General features: G+C 49.0%; 1 protein-coding gene across 1 annotated transcript in view; it reads left to right on the forward strand.

Moving 5' to 3' along the window:
* si:dkey-246g23.2 (solute carrier family 66 member 2) overlaps positions 1-16,690 on the forward strand; it is a 41,581-nt gene extending 24,891 nt beyond the window's left edge. The window contains exons 4-5 of the mRNA XM_029154429.3: positions 20-236; positions 14,133-16,690. Of these exons, the coding sequence (XP_029010262.1) occupies positions 20-236; positions 14,133-14,307 (392 nt within the window). The 3' untranslated portion in view covers positions 14,308-16,690. The remainder of the gene's footprint in view (positions 1-19; positions 237-14,132) is intronic.
* Positions 16,691-16,896: the final 206 nt, after the last annotated feature.

The following is a 16,896-nucleotide window of genomic DNA, read 5'->3' on the forward strand; positions in this document are numbered from 1 at the left end:
TATTGCCTCCCTTCTCCAGACTTGGATCTCCAGTACTTTTGGAAATGGACTGTATTCGAGGACTACCTGCTCTTCTGCTTCGGCTTCACCGTGCTGTGTGCAGTGGTCACGCTGCTGTTTCTGGACTCTGCTGTGTTTGTGGAGATGCTGGGCTCCCTGGCCTTGTGTTTCGAGGCCATGCTAGGACTCCCGCAGCTGCTGCGGAACATCCAGAACCGCTCAACCAAAGGCATGAGGTACCGCACTTTCTCAGGTCGTGACTTGGAACGTGACTCTTTCCCAATTTAGGAGTGTTCACAAACACCAAAATGCCACCCTTAACTTTAATATCTATGAAGTTCTACTCTATCACATTCTTGTAAAGAATGATAAGCCACACATTTCTTTCAAGAAATGTTCTGAACTAAATCATTACATTTAAATTGTTACATTTTAGAAGAATATTTCAGATTTATCCAAGTTAAACCCAAGGTCACCTTGAATAGAATAAGGCAGACAGTGGAGAGGCAGCACTAGGAGGTAGAAGGGTGCATTAAAGAAATGGTTTAGTCTGCAATATAGGACTGCAGGATCATGACACTGCTAATAGCAGACGACCTCATCATCATGCAATTTTATACAGTATCCTCAGTATGTTTCTGTCTGTGTGTTTGGGATCCATGCAAAAAAAATGTCATCTGAAAATATTCAGTAAAAACAAAACAAAACATTTTACTTTTCACAAGGCCCAATAAACGCCCCTTGTTTTCAGCAGATGTTCAGGAACTACAGAGAACCTAAAATAACATGCGTACAAGGGGACTGTGATAAGAACGACTAAAATTAGGATTAATTATTTGCATTGACGTCGGTTGGAGTTTGCAACTCTCTGGGGTGGAAAGTGCTTTTGTTTATCTTGACTTGCAAATCCTTCTGACCCAAATGCATGCCGCATTACTGCATCATAAAGCGTGGAGCTAATAATTAATTACTGATTAATCTGACCTGGTCTCGACCCATGACAGTGCTGGTCACATTTTTATCTTGACGGACATTTGTTCTTTAAGAGCATGTATGTTTTAACTGGCACACAGGAACACGTGCAGAGGAAGAGTCAGCCTTTATTATACAATTTCTGAAACACTTTATTTATATAAGTAGTAAGTATGAGTAAAGCAGTACATGCAGTGTAGTCATGAAGTGGCTGTACAGCTGATTTATTGTCCGAATGGCAGAATGTTGCCTCTCAGTAATTTGACCCATTTTACAAAAGTGTCCCTGGGGTGAATGCGCTTCCTTTGAGCACCAATTTAGCTCAGACTGAGTTTCACAATGAAGATTAAATACACAATAACACTACATTAGCTCTTTGAGATGCGTGATGAGAGAGTTACGCTCATCCATTCGCTAAACTCAGATCCATGGCATAGTCCTGATTCATTAATGCAGCAATGCATCAGTCACCAAAAAACAAACAGCAGATGTTGTATTGTATTGCAAAACCAACTCCTCCCAGTGGAAATAAAGAGTTTCTGGAAAACGCTGTGTTTCCAGCATGAGCCTGTTCTAACCTCACTATTGGCCTTAAATTGCATGAATGACCGTGTTGATTGGAACAGAGAATATCATATAACCAAACCAGAATGGCAGCAGGCTCAGTTATGATGCTACCTGCTGCATGATGCTGCTTCTAGGTGTAAAACAGTCCTCAGCGTCGATGCCGTCGCCTGCTTCGCATTCGAAGCTCCCGTGACTCGGGTGGAAGTTATAATCGAACTGTAAAGTTGCAGTTTGTTTATACAAACGCGGACGCGTATGAGTGATTGCGCGGTGCTCTCTGCTCAGCTGCCTGGGGGGGCCGCCTGTTTTCCTCTTCCCTCTCATTAAACATTATCTGTTTCGCCTCCTCTCCCAGCTCTGCATCAAAGCTCCCAACCTTCGCAATGTCACTCAGTGGCAGTGGAGGCGGCACTGACAGGAGCAGTCTGTCTGTTCCCCTCACGAGGCGCATGCAGGGCTTTTCTCTAGGTATTCTCATCTTTACCGCCCTTTCCAAACTACTGACCAACTAAGCATATACTAAGCATAAGCACCACATCGCTGCATGCGTGTCCTACGTTCCTTCCCTTTGTCACTCGGCTTCTCCCACATCTTAACTAGCAGCCCATTCCTCGCTCGCCGTTATGGGCAGCGCTCTTCAAACATTAATGGTCGTCCTATTACCTTGTCTCCTCAATAGCCGCATAATGGTGGTTTCATGTTTCCCTTGAGGCAGCCATTACCTTGAGGCTATTTCAGACAAAGGGGCTGTACTTTTACTGTGTGGCCCTGGAGGATGTGATAAAGGTGCAGTGACGACTCTGTACTTTGTTAACTGTGAACTAGAGGTGTGTGTCTCAAAAGTGACCACACGTGGGAAGTGCTGCATAAACAAGGCCAGGAGATGTGGTCACTGGTGAAAAGTGAATAAAAGAATATATACTGTATGTGTTATATAGCATCTATGTATCTGTACTGTTGAACCATTGATAGTTTTGCACTCCTATTTGTTTTTCTATTCATAGAACTTACTGAACAGCTGACATTACAGTCGAAAGCTGGGCACTGAAGTGAACTAAGGATTCTCACCCACAGTACAGTATATTAGTAGAGTGGGTATAGAAATAGTAGTAATAGTAATAGTGTGTGTGGACTGGAACATCACTAGTAATGGTTGGCTATTGTAGCAGTAAAATATTGAGAGGCTGGACTTTAATGTACCTGAGCAATAGTAATGGTGTGTCTCATAATTATAAGGTGCATTGCAAGGCCGGAGTCTGCAGCTTTGCTAATAGCTCTGGGAGCATTTACTAATGTACAACATTTGCTACAGGAGAGTTAACAAGGTCAAAGCTATGATATTGCAAGTCAGTGATTGCCTCTGTGTTAAATTAGAGGCTTGTTTGTCCTGGAGAGGTTTGTGCCTTAAATGATGTAGTACAAGAAGTTGGTACTTGTACAGTATCGCTATGGATGTGTTTCTGGAGTTGCTGCTATTATTTATGAAGTGCATAAGTAAAATATGTGTTGGGACATGTCAAGGTCTTGTTGTACCTATAGCTATGTGAGAGAAACACACTGGCAGCAGTCATGCCTATTATTTTCTTTGTAAACCCACACAGTGGAGCAGCAGTGAAGGCAGCCTCTTTATTTAATTTTATTCTGAGTCTGTCCTGCTCTGCCTTGACCTCCTATCGCTGGGCTCCAGCATCTTTCTTCCTGGGGTTTGGACACAAGGGTGTGAAAACATATTCAGACCTACATGTATACAAGTTTACAAATAAAATTAAAGAGCCAGAGTTGCCGTGAAACCGCAAACAGGAGCCCCTGATGACAAAGCACCACCAGCGAATTCATTTTATACGTACAGATTCTTCCGTCGCATCCGGATTCAGTTTTAGATTCAGGCAGTAAAAGAAAATGCAACAAGCTGCTAATTTGTGGCATCCTTAATATAATTTTCCAGGAATTAATTAGTGCTGCTGTGTTAGTGTTGTTTCCAGGTTCCTAAAGTTGTTCCAAAAGAGACATGAGCTCCCTGGGGTACAGAACGGAGCGCATCATCCACACCAGGGAGTATCCTTGTTATTTAAGGAAACTGTCAGGTAATTGGATCATGCTGATAACTATAGAACAGGTAGTTGTTGTTTTCCTTAGTGTATATTATATGTTGTTTACATTGAACCAGTTTTGTAAATGTTTTTTTAGTGAGTAGACTGAGTATCCTCACTAAAGAGTTATATATAGAGCCTGTCTGAATGGTCCCTCTCAGGAATTACAGTAGGCAGCTCCCACAATTGAGTGGATTTCATTTCCCTTGCATCAAAATACCTGTGAGGAACTGTACATGTACAGTTCATATCCACCTTTACTGTTAACTAGTCACACACTGTTGAAATGACATAAGCTTATAGATGTGGCTATTGCTAACAGGCTAGATTCTTTATTTTAAAAGGCATCTTAACTTCCCTTTGCTGGGCTCTGTGTGATACCCCCCCACCGATACTACCCCGTCATTTCATTTTGTGAAGTAGAATCTATCTTTTTCTGGCAGGTTTGGGAACTTTTTCTGTGTTTGCCTGTGTGCGATCGATCAACATGCATAATTCATAGTTAGTGGGTTGAGAGCAGCTCGGCTTCTCTCTGGCTCAGTCCTTTGATTTTCATCTCTCTATCTGCCCCCCTTAGGGAGAGTAACAGCCCCACTGCTGTAACACCACACACACACGCACACACACGCACACACACGCACACACACGCACACACACGCACACACACACACACACACACACACACACACACACACACACACGCACACACACACACACACCTCCATGTGTGGGCACACACATGGACGGCAAGCTTGGACAAACGCATGGAGCCAATGCAGTCGTGCATGGTCGAAGATGGAACAGGTGATTGAAGCTGTTTGAAGCTTTAAACATCAGCTGCTGCTTCTCGGTGAGCTTTGTATTAGTTTTATCAAGCAATTACGAGGACTGTTTAACCCCCCTCTGGAGATTCTCTAAGTCTCACATATTAAGTGTGATTTTCCACTGAAGGCTCAAAGCCTGCCCGATGTTTGATTTGTGATTAGCTGCCTACTTATCTCCACAACAGGAGTGTAAAATGGGCTGTCTGCTGAGATAGATGGGGACACTTTTTGTTTCTTTATCTGGAAATTCATAAAACACAGAAGTTACAGAATTAGTGACGGTGTTATTGCAAAAATACAGCTGGAACATGATAGTAATCTGTGTGTTGCACTTTCAGCATAGTAAGACAGCTCAGTTCATTTGTCTGTCTGTCAAGAGAAACAGACACCTTTACAGAGGCATAGAGCTCAGTGTGAGATCACTAATAAGTAAACAAAGAACATATATCATATTTCTTATAAGACAAATATTTAAATTTGACGTGTCTAGTCACTTCATCTTCGGTTTTTCATGGATATAGCTTTTCAGAGCTATTCTGTAGGTGTTGCCTTTTTAGAGACATACAAAGACACATATAGAGACACATAAAGGCTCCAGGTGCGATTGATAATATGGGGATTTAGACACATGGTGTATTTCAGGTTGTATCAGGCAGCCAACTCTGCACTTGTCCTTTTAAGTCTCTCTCCCTGTATCTAAATGTCACTCAGCCCCGTTTCCTGCAGTAGTGTTCCACATTGTCCACTCCAGTCACTCCAACGAGCTAATAGCTGCTCTGACAGCACCGGTTCAATACACAGCACAATTACTGCCTGGCCCACATATGGCGCCGCCGCCACACGAGGCAATCAGACCCCCCCCTCTCGCTTTCTACATCACTCAACCCTGTCTGGCTAAGCTCCAGCTATCACGGCCACTTCGTTTCTCACCTCTCCCCAGATTCATTGGTCCCCTGCTTCGCTACATCGTTATCCGTCTCTCATCGTTTCCCTTTTACCTCCGTATCGCCGTATCCGTCTCTCAGTGCTCCTCCTTCCCCTCTTCTTTCTGGATGCCCAGTTCACCACGTCACACATCTCTTGCCACTTATCTCAGCTGAAGGTGTCAGGTCAGTGATCAATGGGAGACGTGTCCAGGCTGAACTAGACTGAGCCAGCACAAGTGCATGATGTGTGCATGTTTGTATGTTGGTGTGTTTTCATCTATACATGCTGGTCCATGTACGTGTACTGTATACAGTATACGGTAGATGCTCAGTAAGCTTCAGTAATCAGTAATATAATCACGGCTGATTCCTCAGAGGACTCTTAAAGTGTCACTCATGACCAGGTTCTATTGTTTCTCCTGTGTGTCTTTCCTCACCCGTCAACTTTTATTGCTGCCACATGGGGATGTCTGAGACGAGCGCGTGCGTGTGTGTGGATTTGTGCCTGCCGGAGATAGATGACCTCAGACTAATGTTTTGTCTCCATTCCTCTGCTCGATAGAGACGGGTTTGGTTCTGATGACCCTCCCCCTTTAATTACATTGTCATTGACGCTTCCTCGTTAATGATGTTGAACTACTGAACGAAGAAATTAGCCAAAGGGGGAGCACGGCGTTTGGAGGGGTGAGGTAAGGGAGAGAAGTTTAGACGGAGGCAGAGAGGAGGGTACTGTAGGGTATAAATGAAGACCAGGGAGGACAGAGGAGACATTCATTAGTAGTAAATCAAGATAACGGTAAACATTTCTAACACAACATTTGTAAAGATTATTTCCACCCTCTCATTTACTAGAGTAAACTAGCAGAAGTCTTTTTTTACGCTGCCTTTTAAGATGTCTGTGAAGATTATCAATCATCCAGGTTAAAGACACTTCCACCAGTTCCAGAACTGATCAGACCTTAACTCTAAGCAGCACCCATGCTTAGATTCCTTCATTTGCATGCGTGATTTAAGCAAGACACACTGAATAAACGTATAATTGTGACTATTTTTTATAATTATTCTGTGCAGGGTACTAGTGGCTCTTAGGTTATTGGGGTGAACACTGCATATTCCCAAACTACCGGTAGTTAAAGTTTCCCTTAGGCTTGTACTGTAATTGAGCTCTCCAGTTACTGCGCCATTTTGTGTCATGTTGATGCCTTCAGCAAGGCTCACTACTTGTTCCAGTTCAGAAAGATGGCTGCACGCTTTCCTGATGCAACACAACACAAGCTGATACATTCCCTTTATAGAAAAAGGAGGAGGGGAGTGAATGCAATGACAGTGGAAATGAAAGAGAAGATGGCAGTAGAGCAGGACATGGGACAAAAGGAGCAATCGGTACAGGGAGACGATGAGGAGAACTCTGTGTCAGGGACTCGGGCAGACGGCGGACCCACATGCACAGCACGGAGACGATATTATAATCAACAAAAGGTTTATTCCTCAAGGCACGGTCAGACGGTCCAGGTCAACACAAAAAGGCTCGGCAAAAGTACAGGCAGGGAACAGGCAAAAACTCACGGTAAGTAGATAATCCAGGGTCGGGCAGGATACACGATGCGAACAGGAACAAAACACGAGAAACACGAACACTCAGGGAACACAGGAAACTAGGGACGCTCAACTCATTCTCAACTCAACAATCTGGCAAATGACTACGGGAACAGGAGGTGACTAAATACACGGGTGAGTGATTAACTGATTCAGTGCAGGTGAGGATAACGATCAGGTGGAGCAGGAAGCAGCTGTGACAAAAACCCGGAAGTAAAACTAAAGCAGGAACAGAAACCAGGAGACTATCAAAATAAAACAGGAAGTAGTGTTACGCAGGACATGGCGTGAAACATGACAAGCAGGACATGACGTGAAACAGGGAACAACTAGAAACAAAGACACAGATCATGACAGTACCCCCCCCCCCTATGGCGCCGTCCACGGCGCCCACGGAAGCCCCCCCCCCCCCAAACCAGGGCGGGCGGAGGGAGGTCCCAGGTGGAGGGACCGAATCCCTACCCCTCAAGGTACATGAGCAGGGTGGGTGGAGGGAGGACCGGAGGAGGGCCAAAACAAGAGTCCACATAACACTACAAAAGTCCATGACCAGGAAAAACATGAAGTTCAGGGATTCCCTCACGGAGGGTGATGGCGTGGCGAGACCCTGCCCAGCAGCCGCTGAGCCAGGGTGGCACTCTTAGTGCCCTTGGGCTGGACCGATGTCCCCGGGACCCACCCCGAACGGCAACGTCCTCCAGGCGGACGCTGATCCGATGGGCTGAGGAGTCGAGGCGGGCGTCGCCGCAGGAGGCAGCGCCATCCGGGCAGCAGGAGGCGCCGAGGGCAAGGCCACCAGTCCGGCGGCCAAGACAAGGACGAGGCAGGGACCAGCGGCGTCCTCCTTGGACGACCGCGACGAGAGGCAGGAGCCAGCGGCGTCCTCCTTGGACCACCGCGACGAGAGACGGGAACCGAAGCAGATGCGGTCAGCGCCGGACCACCAGGAATCGAAGCAGATGCGGTCAGCGCCGGACCGCAAGGAACCGATGCAGGTGCGGCGGGAGCTGCGACGGGAACGACCCCCTCCTGGGGGTCGACAGGAACTACGACGGGAACGACCCCCTCCTGGAGGTCCGCCGGGACTGCGGCGGGCGCGACCCCCTCCTGGAGGTCCGCCGGGACTGCGACGGGCGCGACCCCCTCCTGGAGGTCCGCCGGGACTGCGACGGGCGCGACCCCCTCCTGGAGGTCCGCCGGGACTGCGACGGGCGCGACCCCCTCCTGGAGGTCCGCCGGGACTGCGGCTGGCGCGACCCCCTCCTGGAGGTCCGCCGGGACTGCGGCTGGCGCGACCCCCTCCTGGAGGTCCGCCGGGACTGCGACGGGCGCGACCCCCTCCTGGAGGTCCGCAGGAACTGCAACTGGCGCGACCCCCTCCTGGAGGTCCGCAGGAACTGCAACTGGCGCGACCTCCTCCTGGAGGTGCGCAGGAACTGCAACTGGCGCGACCTCCTCCTGGAGGTCCGCAGGAACTGCAACTGGCGCGACCTCCTCCTGGAGGTGCGCAGGAACTGCAACTGGCGCGACCTCCTCCTGGAGGTGCGCAGGAACTGCAACTGGCGCGACCTCCTCCTGGAGGTGCGCAGGAACTGCGGCTAGCGCGACCTCCTCCTGGAGGTGCGCAGGAACTGCGACTGGCGCGACCTCCTCCTGGAGGTGCTCAGGAACTGCGGCTGGCGCGACCTCCTCCTGGAGGTGCTCAGGAACTGCGGCTGGCGCCGCCTCCTCCTGGAGGTGCTCAGGAACTGCGGCTGGCGCCGCCTCCTCCTGGAGGTGCGCAGGAACTGCGGCTGGCGCCGCCTCCTCCTGGAGGTGCGCAGGAACTGCGGCTGGCGCAGCCTCCTCCTGGAGGTGCGCAGGAACTGCGACTGGCGCGACCTCCTCCTGGAGGTGCGCAGGAACTGCGGCTAGCGCGACCTCCTCCTGGGGGCCGGCGGGCGCTGCGGCTCCAAGGGTGACGGGGACTGGAACGACCGCTACAGGGCCGACAGGAACGGGGACTGGAACGACCGCTACAGGGCCGACAGGAACGGGATCAGAGACAGGGGTGACCTCTACTTGGCCTACGGGAACGCCCTCAACTTGGCCTACGGGAACGCCCTCAACTTGGCCCACGGGAACGCCCTCAACTTGGCCCACGGGAACGCCCTCAACTTGGCCCACGGGAACGCCCTCAACTTGGCCTACGGGAACGCCCTCAACTTGGCCGACAGGGACAGGAACTGGAACGACCTCAACTGGGCCGACAGGGACAGGAACTGGAACGACCTCAACTTGGCCGACAGGGACAGGAACGACCTCAACTTGGTCGACAGAGACAGGAACTGGAACGACCTCAACTGGGCCGACAGGGACAGGAACTGGAACGACCTCAACTTGGCCGACAGGGACTGGAACGACCTCAACATGGCCGACAGGGACTGGAACGACCTCAACATGGCCGACAGGGACTGGAACGACCTCAACATGGCCGACAGGGACTGGAACGACCTCAACATGGCCGACAGGGACTGGAACGACCTCAACATGGCCGACAGGGACTGGAACGGCCTCAACATGGCCGACAGGGACTGGAACGGCCTCAACATGGCCGACAGGGACTGGAACGGCCTCAACATGGCCGACAGGGACTGGAACGGCCTCAACATGGCCGACAGGGACTGGAACGGCGTCAACTCCGGAGCTGGCATGACAGCTTACAGCTGCCGAGCTCGACGGGGAAGACGTCGGGCCTGACTGGGTTGGACTACCAGTCGTCAGACGGACGGTGCCCTCTGACTGGGACAAGGACTGAGCGTGACTGGGCTGAACTGGGATCTGGACTGGGCTCGACTGGACTGGGGCCTGGAGACGACAGGACTGCACCGGGGCATGAGCATGGCGAGGTTGAACTGACTGAGAGGTGGGGCATGAAGCGGCCGCTGGCTGCAGGCCCGGGAGTTGCAGGGCCTCACGCAGGACAGGCTCCCTCAGGACGAGAGCGGCTGCTTCCTTGAACAGTTGTTCTCTCGCGCCCTGGTCTGCTGCCGAATCGGCGGTGTTCATGAGGTGGGCGAAGAGAAACGCAACTGGAGGAGAGCAGAGAAGGTGGACCCGTCGGGCGACGCTGTCTGGGATGCCTGATATCTGAGGGACACAGTCAGTCAGAGAATCAAGGGACTCCTCTGTCGGAGAAGGAGACGGCTCGGTCCCCATGACCGAGACCGCGGGATCCGGAATCCTGGAACCGCGCCGCCGCCGTCGCCGTCCGGAGCAGCTGCGACTGTCCGTCGTTTGAGGCGCTGGGAGCGGTGTGGACCGGACCTCTGTATCGGGACCCGCATGGTGAAACGGGACCGCGGCGTCTGGAGCTTGGGCTGGAGACTGGGGAAAACACGACTGAACTGGGGTCTGGGCAACACACGGCTGAACTGGGGTCTGGGCAACACACGGCCGAACTGGAGTCTGAGCAGCGCGCGGCTGAACTGGAGTCTGAGCAGCGCGCGGCTGAACTGGAGTCTGAGCAGCGCGCGGCTGAACTGGAGACTGAGCAGCGCGCGGCTGAACTGGAGACTGAGCAGCGCGCGGCTGAACTGGAGACTGAGCAGCGCGCGGCTGAACTGGAGACTGAGCAGCGCGCGGCTGAACTGGAGACTGAGCAGCGCGCGGCTGAACTGGAGACTGAGCAGCGCGCGGCTGAACTGGAGACTGAGCAGCGCGCGGCTGAACTGGAGACTGGGGGCCGCGTGAGAGCAGGAAATCCTCCCAGGGAAACAACCAGGGAGCTGGGCCGGTTGGTGCAGGCACGACGATCCGACGGGGCGGAGAGGAGGAAACCGAAACCATACTTCCGCGGGAGAGTTATATTTGCCGTAAAAAACAACAAGAGGAAAAAACAGTCACTGACCTGACCGGAGGCTAAGTGCTGGCTGGGTCCAAGTTTGGCCAGATTGTTCTGTCAGGGACTCGGGCAGACGGCGGACCCACATGCACAGCACGGAGACGATATTATAATCAACAAAAGGTTTATTCCTCAAGGCACGGTCAGACGGTCCAGGTCAACACAAAAAGGCTCGGCAAAAGTACAGGCAGGGAACAGGCAAAAACTCACGGTAAGTAGATAATCCAGGGTCGGGCAGGATACACGATGCGAACAGGAACAAAACACGAGAAACACGAACACTCAGGGAACACAGGAAACTAGGGACGCTCAACTCATTCTCAACTCAACAATCTGGCAAATGACTACGGGAACAGGAGGTGACTAAATACACGGGTGAGTGATTAACTGATTCAGTGCAGGTGAGGATAACGATCAGGTGGAGCAGGAAGCAGCTGTGACAAAAACCCGGAAGTAAAACTAAAGCAGGAACAGAAACCAGGAGACTATCAAAATAAAACAGGAAGTAGTGTTACGCAGGACATGGCGTGAAACATGACAAGCAGGACATGACGTGAAACAGGGAACAACTAGAAACAAAGACACAGATCATGACACTCTGAAGTTCAACAGAGGGTGTCTTCTGAGGGGAAAAACTTTAGAAAACTGGCAACTTACAGCAGAGAAAGAAAATTAAAATTGATGAAAATCACGATGCAGAGACAATTAAGAATTCAAGGTTTCCCCAGATCAGAAAAAAACCAAAGGTTAGTGGAGTGTTCCACATCGATTCAGCTAAGGCTCCACAGGCACACAAGTTTCATAAAGAGAATTTTGTGTGATAAGAATTGGGGAAGATTTGGGTTTTGTGAAAGATAAAAGGTTTGAATGAATGGGCATCCTGAACAGGCTGTATTTAAACTCAAAGGAAAAAACAAGCGATCGCGTGGCTCCAAAAGATGCTGCAGCCTTATTGAAACCTCACATTTAGCCTGAACTGCATCTGTTGAGCTTGTTTCTTTCTTAAAAGTGAGCTGAACAAGCAGAGCTGAATAAATATGTGGTGACTGTGTGTGCATGTTCATTTTCTCCTGTAGATCATGTTTTTTTTTCAAACAGTTCTGTTCAGTGGCATCTGAGACCACCTGAGTGTGAACCACTGAACCCATCTGGGTCGTGGTGAAAGCTGCTCTGTGAGTGGGGGACAGACTGTGCTTCAGGCCTCCTCCTCATTGACAGCGGGGTCTTCCTCCTTCAGGCAGACGGCCTCCCTGACCCTTCACTTAAACCAGTTGTCGTTCCTATTCAGGAAACGAGGCTCTGACTCCTCACAGGAGGGACCCTTCTGCCTCAGACGTTTCTGAGTGCGTGTGGTGTGTGTGCGGCTGTAGCTGGGTTTCTGTTCGTGACTTTTTCCTGTGTGCATTAGAAAATGAGTAGCATATTCTCATTTTGAGAGGTGGTGACCAAGTCTCACACTTGGGCCACAAACACAACACAAAACAACAAGACGATGATGTACGAAAACCGCAGAGATCAACAGATCCAGAGCTTGAAATGGCTTTACATCTGTTACACTGACTCTCACCCCTCTATTGTTACTGAATTTATGAATGTACCAGTGTTAATATGATCAGATTTTTGTGTGCAGATATTCAATGTGTTTTTGTCCAACTCGCATCATCACCCTGCCTTGTTTATCGCTTTCATACCAAGCACCGCGTCTACAGTAGGTCTGCTGTACTGTACTGCTAATGCTCTGACTTCCACGCCAGGCCGGGATTGTTTGCTACTGGTGTGTTGGTTGCGCTTTGGCGCCTGAAGGGACCCCGTGGGAGAGAAGGAGTCTGACGCGGCTCTGCAAGGAGAGCTCAAGGATAGTTCAGGACAGCCGTCCCTATAGTCATTAGGCCGACTCAACCGCCATCCATAACTGTTCCACAGAGGTCTCCTCCCCGTTCAAAGAGGCCTCTCTCGTTGTCTCTGGTGGTTTTGGTGGCGCAGCCTCGCCTCTCGCGCTGGCTGCCACGTAATTGCTGTTCTCTGCAGGCGCTCTCTCCATCTCGCCCGTCTGACTCTTACTGTGGGCCACTGATGACTGATTGTCCTGCTTTGTCCCCAGGCCAAGTCACCCCCAATACAATAATAAGCTCACATTACATTCATACCTGTGGGACTTCGCTGTCCATAGAGCAGGAATGGGAGGAGTGAGCAGAGGGTGGATGGACCAGGCAGAAGGTGGAGAGAAAAGCAGAGAGGGGAGAATAGCATGGGGAAAGTCAAGAAGAAGGATTAAGACTTAATGTCGAGCACTGACACAAGGGAAGGCTTATAGTTTCTGTAAGGTTTCAGTATTTCGGCGCATTGTGTAGCAGATGGCTGCTGTCCCCTTTAAAGACTATTTTATTCCCTGTCTCTTGTGTTAACTTTTTTTCTAACAGAATGTGATCAATCCACAGTTTAGGCCTTTTTTTGCTGATTGATTTTTCCACTTCTACCCTCATATTTCTATTGGAGTGGGAGCTAGGGGGAAAAAATAGCAAGATTCACTGAAAGGTTCCCAGATGAATACGGAAATGAATACTGTAAGTTTAATATTCTGGCAAACACTGACACCAGGTCACGGCTGCAGGCCTCAGACGGTGGACAGCGACAAGAAGGCTTCCTTTGTTCGTCGCTGTTTGCTGAACAATGTGGAGACGTGGAGGGAACGAGTAGGTGCGCCTGCTTATAGGATAAGGCCAGTCATGTTCTGTATTAATAGGATTCTAAACAAAAGCCAAACAGAGGCTGACGTGAACAATGCCCTGCCTTTCTGCTGCAGTCCAGCAGTAGATTAGCTTATAGTATTATCTGTGCTGTAGTGATCCACTGTGGTCTGAAACTGATTAAATGTCCATCAACAAAGCACAAACAATGAGCAGACGTGTCTCTTTATTCACTTGTGTTCATTGTATAAAAATATTATGCACAATATTGATAGTGAGAAAAATATTCATACATAAAATGAGCAGCCCTAACATAACCAAGAAGGCAAGAAATCAGCTGTACTAGTAAACAATGACCTTTGACCTTCTGGCCTACAGTAGGTGACCTTTTTTTGTCTTGCCGTGGAGAATCAAACATCCTCTTACTCGACTCTGACAACAAGATGAAGCATGTTCCAACACAATGGTTGTTAATACACTCCAAGGCCACGCACATTCTATCCACGGACTCCTTGAGTCCTTTCGCTATATTTACTGGAGCAGGTGAGCTGATGAAATGATCTCTTTCTCACGCCTTCCTTCTCCAGTGTGAAGATGGTGCTGCTGTGGACGGCCGGCGATGTCTTCAAGACCACCTATTTCCTGCTCAACGAAAGCCCGGCTCAGTTCTGGGTGTGCGGGTCGGCCCAGATCCTGATCGACGCGGTCATCCTGCTCCAGGTCCTGCTGTACAGCCCGGACACGCGAGCCAAGTTGGGCTGAATCCTGATGCTTGAACTCATCGTTTACCTCAGAGTGTCAAACATCCAATTCATTAGTTGTTAACAAACTTATCTAGCATCTTCAATTATGCACTTACATATAACAGGTCATGCATTTTTATACTATTTATTAACTCTTGGTGGTGCATTACACCTTTGCTCCCTATGCTCCCACTGACATCACAGTAACAGCAGATCTGTGCTTGTAAACCTGGAACCTGCAGCCTGAATGGTGCTTCTACCACTTCACTACTCACTGGGCTGCTCTCATGATGCTGTGTGCGTGTGTGTGTGTGTGTGTGTGTGCGTGCGTGCGTGCGTGCGTGTGTGTGTGAGCATGCATCCTCTCATGCTCGCTGGTGTGTCTCTGAAGCCAAAATCGATTTTTGCCGTTGGCGTCCAGAGCCAAGTCAAGGCCAGTAACTACGCAGGCCATCAATCTGTGTGATATGACTCTGCTTTGTGGTTTGATGGGGAAACATGCAGGTCATTAACACTTACAACAATGAAAAGATTCACTCGTGCCACAATGATCTGCCCTCTACCTTAGTTGTTAAAAGTTACCCAAAGCCACATGAGATTTTAGAAAGAAATAACTTTTTTTATTCTTAGTGTTCGTCAGTTGTATTTGTCACATTAGTTGCTTTTAGAGTCCCTTTAGTTTTGGTTGTTGTGTCTTTTACAAGCGGCACTTTGGTTTATAAACTTTGCCACTAAAACATTGACATTGAAGCACCAAAGGGAAGTGATGTATGTTCATATTTTATTACATTTTTGTAATAATTGCATTAGGAATATACAGTAAATATGTCAAAGACAAGCCTGACACATATTGAGCCAAACTGAGCCGCAGTGCACTTACTCACCCAGAAACCTCCCATTAGACACAGGACAGTTTATGTAATGCGCGGATGGCACGCTAATACTCAGTGTTAGTTCCTTCACGCTCCTGCATGTATGAGCTTTCTTGTTCCAGGGAGAATAAGGCTCTGTGGCGTAACGATGGCGCCAGCAGGGTTTGTGCTCAGACCACCTTGTTCCTGTATCTCCCCTCCCTCCTCACTGTCCTGCCTGCATGCATGTGCTCAGTGAAGCCCACTATTGCTGATCCTACAGGTGGCCAATCCCCCGCCTTTAGGGAGAACGGAGGCGTCACTGAAACGGTGTTCATGCATTAACGCCTCCTCAAAATGCAAAGAAATACTATTTACAAAGTCAGCTTTTAAATGAAACACTAATTTAGCCACGCAGCCTTTTACTTGTTTCACGCTAGTTCCTTGTAAGGAGAGAGCTGCAGAACAAAATACATCAGCAGCAGCTGATCAGTAGTCAGAGCAGGTTTCCTTTTACTTTCCCTTCGGCAAGATTTAATTAAGTAATAAAGGTTCCAGCTTATTATTTCTCTCTGTCACGTTTTTGTCTCACCAGCCTTTGTCCATCCGTTGCTTAAACTTTACCTGCCTGTGTTTGATTTCTGCCAAAGATCATGTGTAAATGACACATTGCCCTAAATATAATTAGCACGAATGCTTGTAGTTAGTATCAGTGTGTCAGTCACATGATTACGCACAGTATGTTGAGATGAATGTGTGATGATGAGTGGACAATTCATTTTCACAGATCAGGTCAACGTCTGCAAAGTCTTCCTCAAGTCGGTTTGTCACATAACTGAGATCAACAGCCAAACCGAAGGTCTAATTCATGGCTAGATCTACTGTATGAGTGAGAAAACAACAAAGCTTGTTCACAGCATTCTTGACTGTGGGCTTTTGGATCTCACTGTAGCACACGGGAGTCTGGGCATCCATTACTCTGGTTATACATAATCATACATTTGAATATTTATAGCCTCACTTTGTGTGGGTGTGTACACTGTATGTGTTAAGGCCCTGTTTGTTTAAATGCTTTATCTTGCCGTCCATAGTTAGCCGTGTTGCAGGCTGCGTGTGTCTCATCTCCGCTCTGCCACAGTTGAGTTGCCTTATATCTATAAGCTCTCTGCTCTTATCACCAGATATGTGTGTGTATTGTTTTTCTATTTAGTGGAGGCTCAGCATTGTGCACAAACTGGATTTAGTGTTTAACATTTGGGCTCCCTGCGGAGCCAAGGACAGGAGAACAGATAAGCACACGCACAGTGCCTGGCTATGACGATCCCTCACCCCACACTTCTATTAAATGGGTGCTTTGTCATTTCTGAGCCGGGTCAGCTCTGGATTATTACTTTAGACGTGTGCAGTATTTTGTATAGGGGGCATAGAAATATCATTTGACTTTAAAGTGTTGTAATGAAAACGCCTGTACTGTGTCTGCGGCACCAGAGAGGCTGTGGGCTTGTTTCACCTTCTGGTATTTTTTGTCCAAAATAAACTATTTATATTCCAGCCCGTGGCCCCGTGTTGTCCGTGTTGAACTACCTGAATGTTGATGATGGGGAAAAGGTTTTGACATTGTACTGTACAGTGAAAATACAAATCTGGGCTCAGCAGGCTGCTGCTGGAACGTACGGCTGGATTTAGTCCAGATTTCTACACATCATCACCCGAATCCTCATTTAAAGCTTATTGGAGCCAGCCCAACCAGGAATATC

Source organism: Betta splendens, chromosome 6, assembly GCF_900634795.4.
Source record: "Betta splendens chromosome 6, fBetSpl5.4, whole genome shotgun sequence".
In the NCBI taxonomy this organism is placed as follows: domain Eukaryota; kingdom Metazoa; phylum Chordata; class Actinopteri; order Anabantiformes; family Osphronemidae; genus Betta; species Betta splendens.